The 24566-nt window shown below is 32.2% G+C and overlaps 2 protein-coding genes across 2 annotated transcripts in view; one reads left to right on the top strand and one right to left on the bottom strand.

Moving 5' to 3' along the window:
- The window catches only part of LOC114335320 (zinc finger protein 260), a 115790-nt gene extending 102307 nt beyond the window's left edge, over positions 1-13483 (bottom strand). Inside the window, exon 1 of the mRNA XM_028285541.2 lies at positions 13384-13483. The gene's annotated coding sequence lies outside the window, so the exon portion shown is untranslated. The remainder of the gene's footprint in view (positions 1-13383) is intronic.
- Positions 13484-15798: 2315 nt separating this feature from the next.
- Positions 15799-24566, top strand: part of LOC114335319 (TRAF3-interacting protein 1) — a 48547-nt gene continuing 39779 nt past the window's right edge. Inside the window, exon 1 of the mRNA XM_028285540.2 lies at positions 15799-16139. Coding sequence (XP_028141341.1) covers positions 15887-16139 — 253 coding nt within the window. The 5' untranslated portion in view covers positions 15799-15886. The remainder of the gene's footprint in view (positions 16140-24566) is intronic.

The following is a 24566-nucleotide window of genomic DNA, read 5'->3' as shown; positions in this document are numbered from 1 at the left end:
TGCGCAGTGGCTTTCTGGACTACAGTATACGAACCGGTTCTGTGGTATTATACATACATTGAAAATGATCCATAAGCGGACTATTCGAATTTTTCGAAAAAATTGGTTTTATAAACACAGCTCCTTCATTTTTGGCGATAAAAAGTTTTTTCAAAAATGATTTTGTAGGATTTTTGAAGAGTTATAAGACTGTGTAAACTAAATTTCGAAAGATCCCTTAGTTTTTAATTGGAGTGGGTTTAAAAGGCTCGAATAAGGGGGTGTTTGCTCGTAAATAGAGGTTTTAAACAGCTATATCTCGTTAACTGTTCACTCTAGTGAAAATATATAGACAAAGGAATTTTACTTATTAAAAAAGCTACAATTTAGTAGTCCATGATTTTTTTCGTAACTCCAGTATTTTCGGAGATATTTTGAAGTAAAAGGTGAAAAATAGGAAATTGCAAAAAATCAATTTTTCTTTAAACTCCAATTTTTCTAAAATTAGGCCTTTTAAATGGGTCAAACTTCTTGGGTGTATTGATAATACAAATAAAAGGAATTCCAGAAAGGTGAAGACCAAGTTTTGTAACACAAACCAAATTCTTTTCCAATAATATCTTTAAGACCAACACAAACCGAGATACGGCATGTTAAAGGTTAGCTTTTTTTGTCAAATGTATAATTTGAAATATTCAAAGCCAAATAATGGAAAAATTTGCATTTTTCGAGAAAAACTTAAATAATCTTTTTTCAAGTATACAATAAGACCTTTCAAAAAAAATAATAAAAAGTTTCTAGCATGAAAATTAAGCGACTTTTAATCAAAAAAATGTCGGTACCTATTTTTCTCTACGAAAAAATCAGTGAAAACAACCCCCTAACTACCTTCCTAATTCAAAATTGGTCTTCACCTTACTGTAGTTCCTTTTATATTTATATTATCGATACACTCAAGGAGTTTGACCTATTTAAAATGCCTAATTTTGGAAAAATTTTATATCTCACTGTGTACTGATTTTCAGCCTTAGTAAATGGATTTAATTACCTTCGTAGGAAAGCAACTTTGATACCCTCTCAGTAATGAGACCCCTCAAAAATGATTTTGTAGAATTTTTAAAGAGCTATAACACTGTAAATTAAATTCCGAAACATGCCTTAGTTTTTAATTGGGGCGGGTTTAGAGGGGGTGTTTGCTGGTAAATAAAGGTTTTAAACAGCTATATCTGGCTAACTATTCACTGTAACGAAAATCTATGCACAGGGTAATTTTAGTCATTAAAAAAGCTACAATTTAGTAGTTTATAATTTTTTTCATATCTTCAGTATTTTCGGAGGTATTTTGAAGTAAAAGGTGAAAAATACCAAATTGCAAAAAATCAATTTTTCTTGAAACTCCAATTTTTGCAAAATTAGGCATTTTAAATAGGTCAAACTCCTTGAGTGTATTGATAATATAAATATAAAAGGAACTACAGAAAGGTGAAGACCAATTTTGAATTAGGAAGGTAGTTAGGGGGTTGTTTTCACTGATTTTTTCATAGAGAAAAGCAGGTACCGACCTTTTTTTGATTATAAGTCGCTTAATTTTCATGCTAGAAGCTTTATATTATTATTTTTTGAAAGGTCTAACTATATACTTGAAAAAAGATTATTTAAGTTTTCCTCGAAAAATGCAAAGTTTTTCCGTATTTGGCTTTGAATATTTCAAATTATGCATTTGGCGAAAAAAGCTAACTTTTAACATGCCGTATCTCGGTTTGTATTGATCTTAAAGATATTACAGAAAAAGAATTTGGTTTGTGTTACTAAAAGATATAATTTTGATATCTACAGTTTTTTTGATTAAATGCATATTTTTCGAGGTATTCTCAAAAAACCCTCTAAAAAGTCGATTTTTTCGTCGAAAAACTGTTACTTTCTTAGACATTTTTTCTCAAACATTTTTTTCTTAGAATTACTTTTTACATCAATTTACATGCTTAAAATATAATAAAAATTCCCGCCCCCGAGATGGGGTGGCAACCACCCCCAAGGTTTTAGCGTACAGCAGCATGATATAGAAAATGATCCTTGGACTATTCCCTACCTTCTGTGAAAATTTCAAGTAAATCCATGCTGGACGAAAAAATTGCGAGGCCAAAATGCTTCATTTCCTCGACTATAAGAAAAAATAGCGACTTTTTTCAATCGTTTCAATATTGTGGAAAAACTAGGCATTGTAGATTAAATGAGATTGAAAAATGTTTATAAACAAAAGTTAGTTATTAACAAAAGTTATTACAAAGTAAGCCCGAAAATAAGCATTTTTTCAATTGTTTATAATTATTAAAATAAACAATGCTGTAAAATAAATAATGCTGTGTTCAATGAGTATCACGCTGCTGGCACTCAAATATTTAAAATTCTGGCTAAGGATGTTTTGTTGCGTGCACAGAAAAATGTTGACAATGTCAATATTATGATTAATTATTTATATGGGAAATAAGCCACAATTAAAATGAACAAAATAATTTTATTAACGTGTCGACGCCCAAATCGGGTGCCGTTGTCAAAATACAAAATATTACTAAAATAAACAAAAGTGTTGTTGCTAAGCAAAAAAATTCTTCTAATAATTTATTTAATCTCACTCATTTATATTGGCAATTCAGACATATATTATACATTTTAAAGTAGAAGACTTTAAAATGATATTGCCAATATTTATGAGTTGCGTTCCTGGGACGACTTACTGAAAGATAGTTCATTCGATTACATGAAATCAACCCCAACTCAAGAATATCCGTCATAAAAAATTATAGCATGTGATATGTCTTTAAAAAGACAACCAAATGCAACGACAGTAAAATTCTCGCGTTAGAGACTTGAGTTGGGGTTGATTTCATGTAATCGAATGAACTATCTTTCAGTAAGTCGTCCCAGGAACGCAACTCATAAATATTGGCAATATCATTTTAAAGTCTTCTACTTTAAAATGTATAAAATATGTCTGAATTGCCAATATAAATGAGTGAGATTAAATAAATTATTAGAAGAATTTTTTTGCTTAGCAACAACACTTTTGTTTATTTTAGTAATATTTTGTATTTTGACAACGGCACCCGATTTGGGCTTCTTCTTCTTTGAGTGCCTCTCCTATCGGAGATTGGATATCATTAGGGCGATTCTAATTTTATTTACTGCTGTTTTGAACAATTCGTTAGTGGTACAGCCAAACCACTCTCTCAAATTTCTCATCCAGGACATTCTTCTACGGCCTGGATTTCTTCGTCCTTGGATTTTTCCTTGCATTATATTTTGTAGGAATGTGTACTTCTGTCCTCTCATCAGGTGGCCTAAGTATTCAAGTTTTCTCTTTTTTATACTCCGTAGAACTTCTGGCTCGTTATTTATTCTGCGTATTACTTCTTCATTTGTAATTTTATCCACCCAACTTATTCGTAGTATACGGCGGTAGCACCACATCTCAAAGCTTTCAAGATTTTTAATATTCCTCTGTTTAAGAGTCCATGACTCAACACCGTAGAGCAAAGTACTGAATACATAGCATTTTAACATTCTAGTTCGTAGATGAATACTAATATCACGATTACAAAATAATTTTTTCATTTTTATAAAAGTAGACCTGGCAATTTCAATACGTCTTTTTATCTCGTGATTTTGGTCACCTGTTTCATTGATAAGGGTTCCCAAGTATTTGTATTCGTTTACTTTTTCAAGTTGGGTACCGTTTATTGTGATATACCGATTTGGGCGTCGAAACGTTAATAAAATTATTTTTTTCATTTTAATTGTGGCTTATTTCCCATATAAATAATTAATCATAAAAATGCCACAAAGAAATGTCAATATTGATAAAACTGTACCTAAAGATGATAACAAGACAGGTGGATTACTAAAGGAGTTGGAGATATTCGTCGGCACAAGAGTAATGTTACGAGCTAACATTAATGTCGAAAAATGACTAGTTAATGGGACTATGGGTAACATTGTTGCGATTGTGTGGCCTCTATATCGCTGTGATCAAATGTATGCGACCGACATACCATCTACGTGTACGTATTGACTTCGGTCGAGATGGAATTCATTTCTTTGAACCAAGGATTGTGGAATTGACAGAGCTGCATGGCTACGGAGACATACAGAGAAGACAACTACCGTTAATACTGTGTTTTGCATGCACAGTACATAAATAAAATCCAAGGCTGCACCGTGGATTATGCTGTTGTCTATCTCGGTAAAAGGCTCTTTGCCAAGGGACTGGCTTATGTTGCACTTAGCAGAGTGCGTTCCTTTAAAGGTCTGCGAAATGAAGAACTAGAATGTTCAAGGCTCTTAGGAAAGACACCCTGTAATGAAGAAGCTATGGGAGAAATGGAACGAATGTGCAATCCGCAACCGAATGCTTATTAGTTCCAATGCTTATGGAATTCCAAATTAAATTTGAAAACCAAGTAGGCAATAGACATAAAATTTTATGAAATATATTTTGATGAATAAATAATTTCCAATATTTCCCTTAAAGTTGTGTGTTAAAATTTTCTTTGATTTATATGAGTTTAAAGTCGATTACAAAATTCTTTTATGACATAGAAATTGAAACAACAAAATAGTTTATGATTTTATATTGGGTACTATAAATAATGAAAATGTTTTATTATAAAAATTCTTTTTTATAAAAGTGTAATTATTTGGCTCCAGAATATGTGTTTTAATTTATGACCTACCTTTTTGTTACACACTGTATAAGGTCTAATATTTTTTCTCTTTTTAATTCTATAATTTACTAATGAAATAAATTCCATTATTAGAGTACTAAAGTTTAAAGGAATCTGTGTCCAGGACAGCTGTCATGTAAAATTCTTGCACTTACCTATGTGCGGTAAATTTTAAGATTTATACTTACATCTGGTTCAGGCACGAGATAATTACACATATTTTGGTACAATAAATAAGTAATACAAAGACTAGAAGCGATACATAAACGAAGAAAAGAGTAAATATATGGAATCGACAGAACAATACATACAAGGAACCACCTGACATACCTGACAATAATCACTGAAGGAAAAATGTGTAAATTTGAAGAAGTAGAAAAATTCCAATATCCAGGAGACCAAATATGAAAGAAGAAATCCAAGCAAGAATTATGGCTGGTAATCGTTGTATCTTTGCTCTAAACAACTTATTAAGTAAAAACATATCTAGAAGGGCTAAGATAAGAATATATATGACAGTGATAAGACCTATGGCATTGAAACATAGACAATGAGCAAATCCGAACAAGTCATGCTAAAAGTATGGGAAAGAAAAGTCCTCAAGAAAATATTTGGAGAAAAGCTAGTGAATAGAATGTGTATAAAAAGACTGAGATGGTTGGGACATATCCAAAGGATGACAAACATGAGATTTCCCAAAAGAATACTAACGGGAGGAACAGGAGGAAAGAAGAAGAAAGGTAGACCGGAAACCAAGTGGAAGAAAGAGACAAGAATAAATTGGAAAAATAAAGCAGCAAGCAGTAATGAAAGGAAAAGAATAGTAAACCAAGCCATGGGCCTTCTAGGCCTGGAGAGCTGAATTATTTATATAAGTATATCTATTATAGGAAAAATCAAACAAAACTACATTTTAAATTACTACTTATATTATTATAATTTGACAAATCCATTCAATTTCATATTTGAGCCAATTGTATGAAGTTACACAGTTTTTCTTAAATTGTGTTACTTATATACTCACGGACAAAAATATTGCATAGGTATTTTATCTTCAATCGTTATTTTTTGTTTATTTTTTAGCTTTGTAAGTATTTTTTTTTATTTATTTATCAATTTATTTTGTTTATTTAAGTATTTAATGTATTTTAATTTATTAGAGATAAATAAATGGATAAACGTAGTCTTTATACGCTGTGAGCTCGTACGTAGAGGGGATATTTACAAATTCGGGAGCGCCAGTAGTGGCAAGTCTGTAAACGTTTACCGGAAATTTGACATAAATGTCAAAGTGATTAATTTAAAATTAAAATTAAAAACATTAATTATAAAAAATATTAGTTGGTCAAAGCTGTGGTATATATTTTTACCTTAAATATACTTACGTTTTAAATACTGAATTTAAGTTTTTTTAATGTTCCGTAATATGTAATTATAATTTAATCTAAAAATCTTAGCGCCATCTACACGATAATTGTGAAAGTATCCGAAGTAAGAAATTCTTATTTTATCAATAAAACGTCAAAATGATTAGCAAAATCTTTAAAAAATCGATTACAATTTAATAACTTTTTTGCGTTGTAAATGTTAAGCGATAACAATTAAATAATAAATTTAAAAATTACCGGTAAAAGTTGAATTAGTAATCCTCTAGGAGCGCCACCAGCGAAGCTCAGAGCGTATAGCCGAATAAGCAATAATATCACAAATGAACATTAAACAAACATTGCATAAGAAGGATTTTCATTAACAGTCGTTTGTTTCGAGCTTCTGTTATAATTATGTCGTATAATCCGTGCAAGTACTTGGAAGTCGCGGTGTGCAAGTACTTGGAAGGGATACGCGAAACGATCGTGCGCGAATAGCGGAGAAAAATTGCAACTTTCTTAAATAATTCATATTGTCAATTGAAATTGTCAAATTGACGTACATTTCATACCTATTGTTATTTAAGAAGAAAAATTATATATTGCTCCACAATATTGATATGATATTATGCAATTATTATATAAAGGTAAATTTAATTAATTGTATTTTGCTTGCAGTACTGCATTTTAATAACTAATTTTATTTACTACATACAATTATTTACGTTTTAATAACATAACCTAAATCTTATTTTTTCTTATTATTTTTTTTGGACTATGGCCTTGACAATTATCCAGTAACCAGGACCATATGATTGACCAATATAATTAAAAGTGCGAATAAAAGTGCAGAGTGTAGAAACCAGGTGTCGCTTTTCCGAACTTGCACGGTCCCATAATAGGTTTGTTCTAGCATGTAATTTTATATGGTTTGAGACCATATTACTGTACTGCTTTACTGAGCATGTTCAATCCACAAACTGGTAACAAACTGTTTGCTAGAACGCTTTTTTATCGGAGTAAATACCAACGTCAAATTTTTTGTTTTTATTTATAATTTTGAGGTTAGATTAGAAATACATTTTTCTTATAAGTATCCAAATTTTAAAGATTTATGCTAAATATTAAAATTCAGAGGCGTGCGGTCCATGGAAGCGGGGGAAGCACCGCTTCCCTATACTTCCATATAAGAAAATACATATATTATTAATTAGTATTTAATTAACAGTGTTTCCCTAATCTAAGTAATCTATTATGTAACTAATAGGCATTGAAACATTATTAAAAATTGATCGCATACGAACGGTCTCAAATAAGCACACAATTCAACGATTCAGTCCGGTCCTGACGGAAGCGCATCTCAAAATCGCTGCTTGTCATGCATTTGTCCCGTTCAAAAATTGGTCAGGGTTTAATAACCTCACCCGCTAGTCATGTTCCTTTCATGCGAATTTTGATACGCCTGGAAGCGGTCGAAGCGGAGTCTGTTACTGCTGCTATAAGGGGTAGGTATTTAGGTACAAATGGCTCGATTTCAATTTTTTGCTTAATATTTTTACTAATATTTTATTTGACATTTTGAGATTTTTCCTTTTACTGATATTTTATAGTACCTACGACATTTTACAGACGTAGTAAGTGACATTGCTTTTTGTATAAGACAATTTGATGACTTATGATGATTAAAAAATGAGCTGTTTAAAAATATTTGGGATAAAGCTGAAAATATGTGCTTCGAACCTAAAAGAAAAATAATGATGATTGATATTGTCGGCGAAAGAGAGACCTATCGACGATTATACATCGAAATTTTTGATAATATTCTACAACAAATGAATTATCACTTTTAAAATTTTAAAGAAATAAAATATGTAGAATTATGTAATTTTAATATGTCTAATTATAATTCATTAAAATCTCCCACAGAGGTATGTACCTATTTAATTCAGTACGATTAAATTATGATTTTTTTTTGATAATCTAGCTTTGCATTCTCAGTTAAATGTCATTTATAAAACACCTGAAATTAGTGATAAAGAAATACTTAGGAATCGGTTGAATTTTTTGAATACTACTGGTTTAAATCAGTCTCTGTGTGAAGTGGGCAAGTTGTGTGAATTAAGTAGTAGGTATTAACTATCCCAGCTACAAGTGCATCAGTTGAACGAAGTTTTTCAGTATTAAAACGCATCAAAGTTTTACAATAAATTTTACAAGTGAAGACAGACTTTCCAAGTTAGCCCTATTATCCATTGAAAAAGAGTGCATTTATTAAACAATTATCAGAAAATCCAAAATTTTACGATGTTATCGACAAAAAATTTGCATTGGTTGATAAGAGAATAGGACTCAAGTATAAGTAAATAAGTGTCATATTGTTGAAAGTTGTGTGTTATGGAAGGTGATTCGAAATCGGAATATAAAAACAATTTTGAATAGAACTCTTCTTTTTAAGTTTAAAGAAACCAAGCCTGGAGCAGGGACTCGACCCTGAGCAAGCAGTACAGATCGATGATAAGTCACTAGATATACGATATACTAAGTCACTAGAGTCACTAACCTGCATTGATCGGGGTAGGATTTCGTTGGTGAGTCCTTGTATCCAGGACTCCCACATAATAAGCACTTTGCTGTTAGAGAGCCCATATAGCGCATCAGAGTGCTATCGGAGGGGAAGTGGATAGTATGAAGCATTGGGGCGGGATGGAGTGACGCCCGCTTATAAGAGTAAATCCTCCTTGCCTCAATGAATTTGTATCACCCGAATCTCATTCTCAAGGCGTGTGCATGTCTCTCGGACTAGGTTAAACACTATACCTAATTTTTTGTAGTTCTTGTTTTTAGTCGATATAAGTTAACAGGTAATACATTAGGTATATACCTATTAAGTAGGTATATATTTTGATCTCGACCCTCGTAAGAAAATATTTGTTAAACCCTAAATGAATCGCATCCTCTTCCGAAAATGTCACCGCACGCCACTGTTAAAATTTAATGTTATAAACGTAAATAATGGTAAGTACCTTATACTCAAAACATATTACCATTGTTTATCTACACATATTACTTTCATTTAAAATTTATAAACCTCTAACAAATAATTCCACTGCGCAAGTCACAAATTGAAAATCCGAACAAAATCTGCACTCTTTTGAGCGTTTCGAGCCAGTTTCCAAATCAAAATCTACTTTCGTTAGAACGCTCGACTAGTAGTTTTAAACTAGTAATTTGTGTGCTTGAAAGCCATCAAACAAATGCGCATGCTTCTGATACTTTCAAACCGTTTGAAACTCATGCTAGAACAAACCTAATATATGGCATAAGCTCGAAACAAATGACAATCGATGAAAAGCCCTATATGAAAAGTGTGCTTTGGCTACTTGACAATTCTTGTTTTGTTGAAATGTCAGTTGGAGAGTTTTATTTTCGATTGTGCAGTTTTCGTGCTGACATGCCACATTTAAGCAAGTTAGTGTAGGTAAGAATAAAATTGTTACTTTAGCCAATGAGGGTTACAGACAAAAAGATATTGAGTGATTACTGGGTAATCCATATATAGTAAAGTGATAAAATGAGACTAGAGAATACAAACGGCGACCTAGTAAAGGACAAAAATGATGTACATCGCCAAGAGATGACCAATAATTTGAGACTTCAATCTTTCGAAATCACTCTTACAGCTCCCAATCTCAAAAATCAATTACTGATCACAAGGCAAGTTAATGTAAGTGTCAAAACTGTGACTAGAGGACTTAAATCCAAATCGGCCTACCAGATCCCACTTCTTTTACCTCTGCACAAAACCCAACAGTTGCACTTTGCAAGAGCCCATGTTAACTGGAACGAACATCAATGGGAAAGAGTTATTTTTACATATGAAACGACGAAACGAGGATACAACTATGGAAGCCAGAAAATGTGATCGAGTATACAGATCGAATAACCACTACAAAGCGCGGCAAGGAACCAACAAAATGAGCAGAGTGGACAGCAAGAAAGAGAAGAGGATAGGGACAATCGAATAGACCAAATTAATATCAAAGGTATTGAAGAATGATTGGCAAGAATAAAGATTGGAAAAGCGGGAGGTGCCGATCACGTAGATTCGGAGATGATGAAGTATGTGGGAGAAAAAGGCAAACTTTGGCTACTGGAAATAACGAGGGAAGCATGGAGAACAGAAAGGATACCGAAAGACTGGAAGGAAAACTAGAAGAACAAGCGGCTTTTAGGAAGGAAAGAGGAACAACAGATAATATACATTCCGTCCAATATACTTACCGTTGCACGTCATCCGCGTCATAGCCCGTGACGTCACATGATACCAACACGAAATATTTAGGCGGTAGGTGTATTCCTTTTTAGAATCATTTAGCCAAGTACACAGGAATTACAGCCACTAGACATATTTTATTATATACGCGTAGAAATAATATTGGAAGATTTCCATTAATGTACATTTAAAGAAACATACCCTAACTTGTTTCATTTAATTTGTATAAGTGGAATATAAAGCGTTTTTATAAAGCACACTTGTTCGGATTACACTGTAACTGCGATCGAACAGAGATGCCTTTTTGGCATAAACTGGTAACATTTATTTGGCAGTTGCGGTGATGACACTTCATATTTCTTCATAATGGCCATTGGCATTACACTTCATATTTGTTTTTATTCTTTACTATACATAAGTATTTGTTTTATTATATTTATTGTTTTTGTTATTTACTTTAACGTAAGATTATAACTTAATTCTTGTTTTCTACATATTTTCAAAGTTTTAATTTATTTACATTGAATATTAATTTGATTTGTTGTATAATACATTTCCGCAAGAATTATGTGATATATTTGATTTAAAATCAATTCAAGAATTTTTTGTAATTGGGCAACAATGTCAACTTAGATTTGTGACATAAATAATGACATGTAACGGTAAGTATATTAGACGGACTGTATACATACTGAGAAATATAATTGAAAGAAAAAACGAAATAGGAGAAGACATAATATATTACGTTTGTAGATATTAAAGATGCTTTTGATTCTATAAATAGAGAAATAATATGGTCAGTAATGGAAGACCTATAATAGTAAGAGTGACAAAAAGTACATATAGAAACATACTCGTGAAAGTACAAATAAAGAGAAACAGATCACCAATAATAAACCTAAGCAGGGGAATAAAACAAGGGGGCAGTCTCAGCCCAGTTTTATTCATATTAGAGTAATGAAGAGCGCTAAAAGAAGGTCAAGGCAATTGCAGTCAACAGGGTATAGGAATTTAGTACCAGTGAGAATGGAGGGATATGCAGATGACCTAGTAATAATAGCAGACGATAGAGAGAAAATGCAAAAATTAATCGATATCTGGGTGGAAGAAATAGAAAATTTGAAAATGGAGGAAAATGTAAAGAAAACAAAGACATGATAGTAACCCAAAAGAAAAGGGAAGAAATAAACCAAACGATATTTAGGTGCAAAAATGAAATAATAGAAACAGTCTCGATGTTTGAATATCTGGGAGTCATAATATCAGAGGATGGAGAGCTAGACCAAGAAATCTTATACAGGGCGAGAAAAGCAAATAAGATCTACTATGCACTAAATAAAACAATATTTGGAAAGGTAGAAATAGATAAAGAAATAAAACTGAAGGTATACAATGCAATATCTGTACCAACTATGCAAGTGAGACATGGGTAAAAAATTCAAAAATAGACAGTACAATAGACAAAGCTGAAACAGGAATCAATCAAAAAAGAAAATTAAAATGTTATGGACATTAACAGAATGGACCAGGGAAGACTACCAAAGCAGGTGATGGAATCAAAAAGATAAGGTAAAAGAAGGAAAGGGAGGCCAAGGAAAAGATGTATCGATCAAATTATAGAAATTGGACAGGAAAAAGGAAAAACAAATCAACAAATGAAAGAGTTAGCAAAGGACCGCAAGAAATGGAAGAGATGGATAGAGGATGAATAAAACCTCTGACACCTCTGAGGGGCATAAGGAGTTTCGAAAAAGAAGAAGAAAAAGTATACAGAAGGTCTGGGGAATGTTTGGCAGAATGTAATTTTAGGTTTGGTGGCGGTTCCATAATCATATGCTGAATATTCGAATGAATGCTGACTGGTACATACACAACTTCCTTAAAGAGCATAATATATTTCCTTATGCCAGCTTCATTGGGTATGATAACTTTGTGCTAATGCATGATAATGCCCGTGCACATGCCACAGAAACAGTCATACACTATCTTGAGGATGCTGGGGTTGAGGCTCTTGACTGGCCCCCAATGAGTAGAGGCAAATCCCGTAGAACATGTATGGAATATCCTAAAATGGCATATATGAGCAAGAAATCCAGCTTCACACTCAATTACAAAGTTAACAATTGCTGCACAGCAAGAATGGAATTGACTTCCACAAGAAACCATCCAAGAGGTTCTGTGGAGCATGCCAAGAAGGATGCAAGCTATCATTAGAGCTAGTGGCGAAATACTAGGTACTGAATTGTTACAATATTGCTGTCAAAAATTGTTCTATTGTCTTTATTGTTTCTCTAATTAAATGTTATAAGGAAAATCAGACTATTTCATTAATTTCTCTACAAATTTGTTGTAACTTTTCAATATACAAGTTACTTGACATGAATATACATAGGATAGTCAGTCCACCACAACTTATGGAGCAATAAAAAATAAAAAGCTTTTTAAAAGGAGAAAAATATACTTCAAAAACAAAATATGCAATATTTTTGTCTGTGAGTGTATTTTTGGATAAAAAGCAATAAGTAATGCATATCCTAAGTTAAATTTGCTTGGTAGCCTTATTGATATGCAACTTTAGCTACAAAAGAATCTATTATTAGTCAAATTACCTTGGATTAACACTTCTTATGATCACTAAAAATGTATTTCTTTAGGTACTTATTTTTCCATACACTTTTTAAACTTAACTTTTTTAACTAAAATATATAAAAAATAATATACATATGGATACATTTAATGACGTGAGCAGTAGAGTTGATGTTAGATTATTCCAAAATAAATTTTCTTGCTTCTAGGACATTGTTTCAAATATTAGAATGTCTTATAGCAGAAAATATTTCATAACAAACCGAAAAGTTTTGATTTTTGGAGAAAGTTCACTAGTCATTTTGTTACCATACGTCGCCTTTTGCAGTTTGATATTTTAGCAATATTACGACCATGCTAGTTTTTCATTTGCAATTTGTAATAAACATGTTAAATATTTAAAGAAATTGTACCGAAATATAATACATAAGCAAATAAAAATAGTTTAATAACTTACGCCCCTGAAAAGTTGACAACCTTTGTATCAGAGGAACACTCAAAATGGAGGCTACCTATTTTCTAGGCGCGTCGTTTACCAATGCGCATGTCACAAAAATGATCACCTGCACAGAGGCGTACACTAATTTAAAATAATAAATTCGAAATAGAGGACTGATTATATGAATTTTAAAAAAATTAAAGCAAGATGTATACAAATGTTTCTAAAACATGTCGATGTATTTTTTTATTTCGTTTTGACAACGGTCTCGTATTAAGGCCATCGGTACATAATTCGCAAATATTTTACAGGTATCCCTACTTTTTCTGTCTTTACACGGCAAATTACGTGTAGTAAAATTCACACTGGTATGGATACGTAAACATTACTAGAATGTCATTCTACTTGAAAATGTCATCATTAATTTAAAGAGATGGCTTTTGAATGTTCTTGGATAACTGTTATTTTTATAATTGCAAATTATTAATTCAGTTAATAAATGTGATAATTTTTTCACTAACTATGTATTCAGTGATGGTAATAATTTATATGTACAACAAAAACTAATAGTCATTCCAGAAAAGAGGAAAAGTGTTAAAGTGATTTTTTAATAATACATTGTTACTAAGAACGCTAACAATTTTGAACATCTTTAACAGCAAAATACTTGGATCGCAGAATATATTATCCTGATGTATTCTCTGCTTGGATCTTCCACAAATATACCCTATTCCACGAACATACGCCTGTTTTGGATTACTTCGACAACGAATATTTTTACTGTTCAAAATAAGAACTAAAGTAAATTGTAAATTACATTGTTGTTTATTGGAATAATTATTAGCGCCATTTACTTTCGTACTTCTTATGTTGCACAGTAAAATATTCGTTGTCGAAGTAATCCACATCAGGCGTATGTTCGTGGAATGGCCCATAATACACAATAAATAACTTTTTATCGTGTATAAGTTCACGTCTTAAATCAATTATTTATCAAATACACTATATATCAATATTATTTAATCAACAACTCAAAATATTCCCGATGCCATGTCAAATATTTAAAATTGTCACTGATTGTCACTGTCTGACTGACAGTATACTGACAATATTCTATTCGACTGAGTGCGTTGTATGGCAAAGATAGATTTGGAAATATTACCATGGACATTGTGTTCATTTTTTTCGAATCCTGAAAAAACCAATAAATATTTTTGAAACATTTAAACGCAGAATGAAAGACTATATTATTACTGAGGGCCGAAAGTTCCTTAGAATAAATAAAAATAAATAAAAAAATAAATAAATATCACACTAAATTTTCTCTTAGTTTTTCACCCTGTAACTTATTAAAATAAACGTTATAGAAGTTCTCAGGGACTTTCGGCCCTCGACAATGACGTAATCTTTCATTCTGCGTTTAAATTTTTCAAAAATACTATTAGTTTTCTCAGGATTCAAAAAATGAATCCCCATTTGAATAGCATTGCAGCCGAAAATACGTACCCATTCTCTTAAGGGCAAATCAAAACAAAACCAAATAAATATTAATTAATGAGAGTTTTTGACGTTCTTTAGGCGCGATAGAGCCTTTCAACGATTCTCATTTGTTTCGAGCTTATGTCATATGCCGTATATTAATTTTATACACGGATTATACGACATTTGACGGAAGCTCGAAACAAATGAGAACCGTTGAAAAGTTCTCTAGGGAGGTAAATGTCATATTAGTATAAATGTCATAGTCAGAAAAGTTTTTGACCGAAGAAGGCCGATAGGACAACGAGCAAGAGGAAGACCGAGACTTAGGTACCAAGACAACATGGCATAACCAACCAAAAAAAGATGTATTTGGTGATTTTTCTAGTGACTTTCTTGGATGTGCATCTGTCTTTGGTAGTTTACTCTTCCTGGTTTAAAAACAAACTATAACTCCTAGAGAGATCTGCAATCTGCTTAGTAGGCAGTAATCGTTTTTTCTGACAAATAAGCTGATGAGTAATTTAATATCATTTCAACTAATAACCTAGATTGTTAAGGCTTTTTATTTTATTTGTTTTTCCTTATGGCTTTGGATTGCTTAAGAATTTTTATGTTTTACGTTTACCACAATGACTGTCAAAATATTTCTTAAGCTCAGTGAATCGCCAAAAACGTTCGGATACAATTAGCGTCTCTTTGCAAAGACAATGATCGCCGTCGACTTTGCAAACTAACAAGACACTTACTCAACACACACACTACACATGACACTAGGTACCTAACTGCAAAAATTCACCGTACCTACCCTACCATGCCAATGACCAGTAGTTGTCGAGGCATTAGATAAATAATAAAAAAAAAGAAATTGTTTTTTTTTCTGTGATATGAATTTGAAACGCCACTGGGTTGTCACAAAAAGCTGTTTCCATGGTAACGCAGTTATTGAATGTCAACAATATTAATGGAGGTTATCTTTGAATATTTGGAAAATGTGAAGTGAAACTAGTATATAATTACTAATTTCTGTTAAAAACAGAAAATGACGCAAGAAGTTAGTGGCGACATTATTCAGAAAACACAAAAATCTTTAGGCAAATATGTAAAAAAACCACCATTAACGGAGAAATTGCTCAAAAAACCTCCATTCCGGTTTTTACATGATGTCATTACCACTACAATTAAAGAAACTGGATTCTTAAAAGGACTTTATTCAGATTATGAACTGGTTTCCGATAATGTTAAGGATAAAGATGCAAAAGTTGCCTTTTTAAATAAACTAATAGAGGCTATTAGTAAGTTCAATTTGATCAATAATATTTGTTAATTGTGAAATATGGGTCAATTTGCATTAAATGTTTCAGCGACTGTTCCTAGGCCCTTTATCGCAATTCGAATGCCATTGCTTTCTGTTTTGCCATGAATCTACTTCGATGTTTCTTTTGTTCACAGCTATATTGATCCCTTTTTCAAAAGACTTTTTTGGTCCTCCTTTTTTCTTTTTGGGACCCATTTCCAGGTTTTAATCGGTAATCTCTCATGTGTCCGTACCAGGAAAGTGGTTCTATCTCTATATTATCTTTTTCAATTCAATTCAATTCAGTTTATTGATGTCAATATACAAAGTATTTAGATAAGTCAAAGTCTGTTAAAATGCATCATTGAAATACATTGGCAAGCTAACACTTAATAAGTAAAATCTATAAAATTTTATCACCTAGTCTAAATACTTAACACAAAGTTAGAATATTAGCATAAAAACACAAGAGCACACAGAACATTTAAGAGAGCTGTAGGACTATCACAACAGGGTAGCCCCGAGATATTCGTCCTGAGAATAGTAAGCACCCACCAAAAGAAGTTCTTTGATTTTTATTTTGTATGTATCTAAGGGCATTTCTCGAATTATTAGGGGTAATTTATTAAAGAAATGTATAGCCAGACATGATGGGCCATCTCTTCACCTCTCCAGCCTACGAAACTTTGGGGCAAGGTTCCCTCTAAAGCGTGTGTTAATATTATGAATCTGTTCATGAGTCTGGAATTTATGCATATTGCATTTTACATATATAAGATTATCATATATATACTGGCAAGGTAATGTTAATATTTTCCAATCTATAAAAACTTGTCTGCAATCGGCTCTATATGGCAAGCCTGCGACAATGCGAATGGCCCTTCTCTGCAGTCTGAATACATCCTTCGCTCCTGCACTATGGCCCCATGCGAGAATAGCATAGGAGATATGTGAGTGACACAAAGAAAAATATGCCTGCTTTAGTATGGAAGCGGAAACACAGGATGAAAGTCCACGAAGCAAAAATGTATTTGATGATAGCTTTGCCACTAAAGAGGTGGTATGAGCATCCCATATCAGACCAGGGTCCAGCAGAACACCAAGAAATTTAGCACAGGATGCATTGTCCAGTTCATCAGGAATATTTCTAGTTGAAAAAAGTAAGGACTGTGTTTTGGTTGTATTGAGAAACAGCCTATTAGAATGGAACCATTGTTCTGCCTCCGACACTGAACCCCACGAACTCCCCACTGCTGTTACCAAATCCTTACTGCAGGATGAGATTGTTGTGTCATCTGCAAAGAGAGTGAAATGCGCAGTTTGACATGAAAGTGGTAAATCATTGATGTATATCAAGAATAATAAGGGACCCAACACAGAGCCCTGAGGAACTCCTATGCGCAAGCATCCTCTCTCTGATTCAACACCTGCAAATCTCACCCTCTGGCAGCGGTCCGTCAAATAATTTTTTATCAATGATATACTGGAGATTGAGAAGTTATATTTACTCAATTTAGCAGTAAGAATTTCGTGGGACATACAATCGAAGGCTTTACTTAGGTCGAAAAAGTTGGAAGACACATAAAAAAAATAAAATAAACCTTGTTCAAAAGCATCTTGGATGTATGTTACAAGATTCAAAATACCCTGAACAGTCTTCAAACCCTTTCTGAAGCCAAATTGAGATTCAATGAAGAGCCCGTTAGACTCAAAGAAACTTGCTATTTTTCCAGCAAGACATTTTTCAAATATCTTCAAAAATATAGGTAACAGAGAGATAGGTCTGTAATTAGACATTTGATCTGTCTCTCCCTTTTTAAAAACCGCAGTTTTTAAAACTTCAGGAAAAACCCCCTCAGCTATACATAAGTTTATGAGCTTGGTCAGAGGACATATTATTAGATTTTTTATCCCTTTGATTAAGCTGACAGTTAAATTAAATGGGTCCTTACTTTTTTTATTTTTGAGAGAGTTCACAATATCTCTTACCTCATTAAAAGAGACTGGTTGGAATTCAAACATCTGTTCAGCATAAGGTGGTGCATAGTTGAGTGGGTCATTGTGGGGTGCAGGAGTACAGCTATGCAGCTCGGAGGCAATGTTTAGAAAATAATGATTAAATTGATCAGGTGTTATATTAGAATTAGTTTCAGTTTTTGTGATGCCTCTATACTCATTAATGATATTCCACATTGTTTTAATCGGGTTATGAGAGTTTGAAATTAGTTGGTCATTGGTAGCTTTCTTTGCTGCTTTTATTGCTGTCCGATATTCATTTTTAATATTTTCTATGTATTCCTGTAGGTAATTTGGTGCATCAAGCTGTTTATTAAGTTCTATAAAAAATTGAATATTATCACGCATTGTTCTCAAGCTATCATTAAACCAACTCACCACACCCGCCTGACCCTTTCTTTTAGAGTAAGACTTTTCCGGGAAACAGGTCAAGAATGCATTGGAAATGATGTGAACAAAATTGGAAAACTTATTATTCGCATTCATATTAGTGTCATTAATAAAGTCCCGTGAAATGTCCTCTATCATAGAGAAGAACAAGTATCTTCCTCTCTCAGTGATGGGTCTAAAAAACACTTTTTGAGGATCTGAAAATTGTTCTCCTCCCATTAAGGTGAATTCCAGGTATATACCTCTATGGTCAGATATACCAGGATCAACAACTTGTAGCTGAAGGTCCTGTGGATCCAAATTGGAAAAAACATTATCGAGACAGTTTTTCTGTCTGGTGGCTTCGAAATTATTTTGATGAAAACCGAAACTATGCATTAGGTTACATAATTCTGTACAGTGAGGAGAATCTGTATTAAAATGAATATTAAAATCCCCAAGAATCAAGATTTTCTTAGTAGGGTTAAGTGATTGTAAAGCTCCCTCCAGTACTTCAATAAAAACGTTAAAAGAGCCTGACGGAGGCCTATATACAGTCAATAAATATAACTTATATTTTTCAATATATGCACAACATAATTCAATCTGTCCCTGTATGGACAGATCTTTTACATTATGCCACTCTTTAAAGAGAATGTTTTTATTTATTAAAATGGCTGCTCCGCCTCCCTTACAGTTTGTTCGGCAAAAGGCTGAAGCTGGCAGAAAATTGGAGACTCTTAAGGACCTGTATTCCAGATCTGATAGCCAGTGTTCAGCCAAACAGAGTGCATCCGGTTCTCTCCCAGTCATGAAAGCCTCCAGCTCATTAATCTTATTTTTTATGGACAAAACATTAATAAATAAAACCTTAAAACTAAATTTTGAATAAAATGTCTTATTATAATTTATATTATTTTTGTCTTGCGCAGGACTTACACTTTCCAGTGGTGAGTCTCCATAAACCCCATTCAAAGCTATTTTGGTAGAGTGGGGCGCTGCAGGTTTATAAAATGGTTTATTAGAGCACCATTTGGCCAAAGTTCATCATCCATGAAGGTGACTTTGTGATTTGAAGGGACGCCCACCTTAAAAGAACTACAGTGGTTGTCTTTTTGGTTATCTGTTATTGTTGTTTCTACCTTCATCATTTCTTTTGTTCTATCTGTTCTTACATGGTCGTGTAATGTCAATCTACAGCAACTTTGTCAAAAATTGGTCTCTACTGCGTTTATTCGACTCTGCATTTTCTTACTTATTGTCTAGACTTCTGAGCCATATGTAACTGTACTTTCAATCAGAGTTGTATATAGTTGTGTTTTTGTATTTTCTCATATGTCTTTCCCACATAACAATGATGTTCGCATCGTGTTCAAAGCATATACTACCAACATTCGTCGGAGTATATTCTTTTTAGTATATGCGTAGTACATGCATAACATGTACCGTAAAAAACATTCTAAATTTCATGTTCTTTGCATATACTTCAAAGAATATTCTTGTACCGAATATACTGAGCACATTCGTGTACGTAGTATCTCAGAATATTTGTAACAGTTTATTCGTAGAATATACCTTTATCGAATATTCTTTAAAAGTATAATTGAGTATATTCTTAACACATACTTATAAGTACATACATACTTTTAAAATATCTTAAAAATATTACATATCTAATAATGTGAGCTTTATGGATAATTAACTTCGTTATTTATAGAATAATTAATAAAATTTATGTATGTAGTTAGTATTGGACGAATTAATTTCTTAAAATTGTTTTAATTGTATGGTAAAAAAGTTTAAACATTAATTGTATTAACGAAATAAAAATGTTCATTTTCATAATTGAAATGAATTTACCATTTCGAGTTTACCATGAGTATTTTTACATCGTTGGATTAGGTACATTCAGTTACAAAGAACTGAAAGAATACACCATCCACCATTTTTATCACCAGATCGTAAAAGCAAGTATTTATAAAGGATTGGATAGGAATTATATCGACGTGATATGGGCCATTCCATTCAACTGCAAACATGCAGTCTCATTCTGACCATTTCCTACCTGAATAGGAATTAAGTATGCAACGGTAAAATATGAAAACGAAAACCTAATTATGCAGTGTTAAGGATGAAGGCGAACGATAAACTACTAAAAGGAGTAGGACTAGGAGCATATATAATCTCTTTATTTTGTTTGCGGTGCTTCAAAATATGATTCATTTTGGTAACTCAATATTACTTAAATAGTAGGTAAGTACATATACTGAAGTATGTATATAAATTTTAGTTACTTATAGGTTAGTTTAGATAAATATTATATATTTATAATAAATAACTAAAATTTATATATACTTACTTTTTAAGTAATATTGTAGAATGTACTAACTACATTCTCATATGCAATTAGAATATATAGCTAGGTACTTGGTAGAACCAGTAGCAGTGGCGAAGCGTCCATGTAACCACTGTTACCATTGGTAACAGTTACAAATCTTGCAAATAATAAATAAATATTTTATGACTACTACGAAATAATTCCATTTGTATTTTTTACCAACAGAAATACTTAATAGTACCTAATTCAGTAAAAAGCCAACTAGACGCACAAAAATATTGGCGAGATATGTGAATCCATGGCGCACGTTATCTATTATTATGCTGTTACCAATACTGGCACTGGTAAACGGTACACAGGAGAAACCTCGCTATCGATCGGGACTAGCTCTGAAAATTTTGAAGGAGCGATGGGTCTAGAGACGGCGCGCGGGCACGCTGTGCATATCAGTTGTGTCACCATTTTGAAGATTGGTAACGTTGGTTTAGTACCTATTACAGATTACAGTGTGCATGCATTTAAACATGGAAGAGTGTTGCTACGTATTGCGTAATTGATCAACTACTTGAAAAGTCATTCTACTTGTATATATTTTTTATATATTATTTTAAAGAAAAAAAATGATATTGTTGAAAATGGAAGAATTAAAATATAAACAATAGTTTTCAAAATCTGTTCTTTTTCCTACTTGTTCATTTTTTTATGTTAATTTTATGGTAGAATAATATGTTAAGTTTGTTTATTATTTATTGTTATACCTGTTACATATACATAATTACATACATATAATTTGGGAATAGTGATTTGTTTAATTTTATCCCACAGGATTGAAAACAAAAAATTATATTTGGGCGGTTCAAAATATTTTTTTTAAATAAGATTTTTTTACATCTGGTTTTGGTAACACTTTAGAAAAACTCACGCGTCGCCACTGACCAGTAGAACCTAAGATGAGATGAGGTGATGCTGAAAACATACTTCTGAGCAATATAGCACTTCCTTGGGATATTCTTAAAAGTATATTCTTCCCAGATACTAAAAAGATGTACGGTAGTACGTTCTAAGTATATAAATAGAAGGTTTATAGCACATCCTTGAAATATCCTAAAAAGTATATTCTTAGTATATTCGCGGTGTGCAAGTACTTGGAAGGGAAACGAGAAACGACCGTGCGCGAGTCGCGGAGAAATATTGCAACTATCTTAAATAATTCATATTGTCAATTGAAATTGTCAAATTGACCTATATTTCATACCTTCTGTCATTGAAGCAGAAAAATTATATATTGCTCCACAATATTGATATGATATGCAATTATTATATAAAGGTAAATTTAATTAATTGTATTTTGCTTGCAGTACTGCATTTTAATAACTAATTTTATTTACTACATACAATTGTTTACGTTTGCATAACATAACCTGCATCTTATTTTTTCTTCTTATTATTTTTTTTTGGACTATGGCCTTGACAATTATCCAGCAACCAGGACTAATATAATTGGCCAATATAATTAAAAGTGCGAATAAAAGTACAGAGCGTAGAAATAGAGGTCGCTTTGCCGAACTTGCATGGTCCCAATACTGAAAAGAAGTCCGGTAGTACATTCTAAGTATATACATAGAACGTTTAAGTACTGTAATGTAGTATATATCTACTCAGTATGTGCTCTGCACATTCCCAATGGTAATTACGCATATTCTCAGTATATACTTTTTCTGAAAAGTATGTTCTATGAATATACTAAGAACATGAAATTGTTATGTGGGTTACTCCATAGTACTGAGTTTATCTGACTTGTGATGGCTCTTCCTCTACCTAATTTTTGTTGTATATCTGTTCCGTCGTTTCCATCTTCCGTCAATATAACTCATTTATTTATTTTCTTTATATTTATATTCTTTAGTGTTTTTTATTATTTTTCCTTCTAAGTCTAGATCTTCGCCTCTGCAGCCTATGGCCATGTATTCTGTTTTGTCTGTTTTATTTCCAGATCCCACTCTTCATACTCCTCTACACCAGGTTATGAACCATATAAGCAGCATATTCTGCATCCTCCGCTAGAACCACCCGATCGTCAGCAAATAACAAAGTAGTCAGATTACCCTCCTCTATTCATACTCCCACTTTTTTACATTTTTTTAACCATTTCTTCAGAGACATGTTTATATAAATTTTGAAGAGGGTAGGGGACAGGAACAGGGTTGTTTTGTTTTAAACACTTTGTTTTAATCAACTGTTTTAAACATGTTTTAAACGTTTGCTTATGTTTAAAACAGTTTTTGTTTAAAACACTTAAATTAAACAAGTGCTTTTTTTCATTTTCTTTATTAATATAACATCAAAAAAATTCTCAAATACATTATATAAACTTTTTAACATATATATTATTTATTTATTAATAATCTGAACACAAAAAAAATTGGAAAACTGAAAATATTTTGCAAAGAATAGTTAATCAATTTCTCAAAACTGTTTCAGACTAATAGTAATCTTGTAATTTAAATCAGTCACGTCATCGCTGATGGAATTAAGCTCTTTAAAAATTGAAACTTAGCAGCTTTGACATTGCCTAGCCGATTACGTAGTTTGGAATGGTAAACCTTATGATGAGAAGAGTCTTTCTATCAGGGTTGCAAAAAAAAACATGTTTTTTTAATTTTAAACAAAACAAACGTTTTTTTGTTTTAAACGTTTTTTTTTGTTTTAAACATGTTTTTTTTTAAATTGTATGTTTTAAACAAATAAAACTTGTTTAAAACACATGTTTTTTTGTTTTAAACTTTTTTTTTGCTTTAAAAATGTTTTTGTTTTTAAATTTTATATTTTAAACAAATAAAACTTAGAAGGAAACATTGTTTAAATCATATTTTCCTAAACATAATATTAATTGAAAGTGTTTGATCTATTATTATTATTCTACTAAATAATAGATAAGAAAACCAATTGCAAAATTAGGAGCTATTCCCCAGTAGCAATTTGTCGACGCGACAACGTTGTCTACTGCGTGGCAACGTTTTCTTACAACGTTGTTATTGCCTAAATGACGACCCTATTCTGCACTGATTTGGTGGACGATTTTTGAGTTGTCTTGGCGTTGCCTAGACAATCTCCTGTTTAAGCAACATCGTTTCGTAACCGTTGCATAAGACAACTGAAGCGACTATAAAAAGCACCTGCGCGTGCAATAGTTGCTCAAGGAGTCAGACTAGTTATGTTTTTTTACCTATATTTTTAACACCTGTATGGTGAATGCGAAAACCAAAAAGTAAACTGTTTTGACATCGTATTGGGTATTTAAATTTATATGATATAAATACATAAAGGACTTATTACCTGATGTGAAATTTATAAACGCATCTCAGATTACCGTCAAATATGGATATTTCACCTTTAAAAAACACACGCGCTGCTTTTTTATGACATTTTTGACAAAAAATATGCAAATTTAATATAAAGGTCAAAATTTATGTTAAAGATGATCTGTATAAATTTAATGTATTGATGGTGCTTTTAAAGTTATCAGAAAATGCCTGCATTTTTTATATTCTGTGTTTTCATTTTCTTTACATCCCAAAAATCTCAAGTAAAACCAAAATGGCGCATTAAACAATATTACCAATATTACTAAAAAAATACCTAATTACCAACCTTAGACGGATAAGACAACTTATAAGTCCAATCGCCAACCAAACCCGGCCG

The sequence above is a fragment of the Diabrotica virgifera genome, chromosome 4 (genome assembly GCF_917563875.1).
Source record: "Diabrotica virgifera virgifera chromosome 4, PGI_DIABVI_V3a".
Lineage (NCBI taxonomy): Eukaryota > Metazoa > Arthropoda > Insecta > Coleoptera > Chrysomelidae > Diabrotica > Diabrotica virgifera.
The sequence above is the reverse complement of the archived record's forward strand: the minus strand, read 5'-3'. Positions and strand labels throughout refer to the sequence as shown.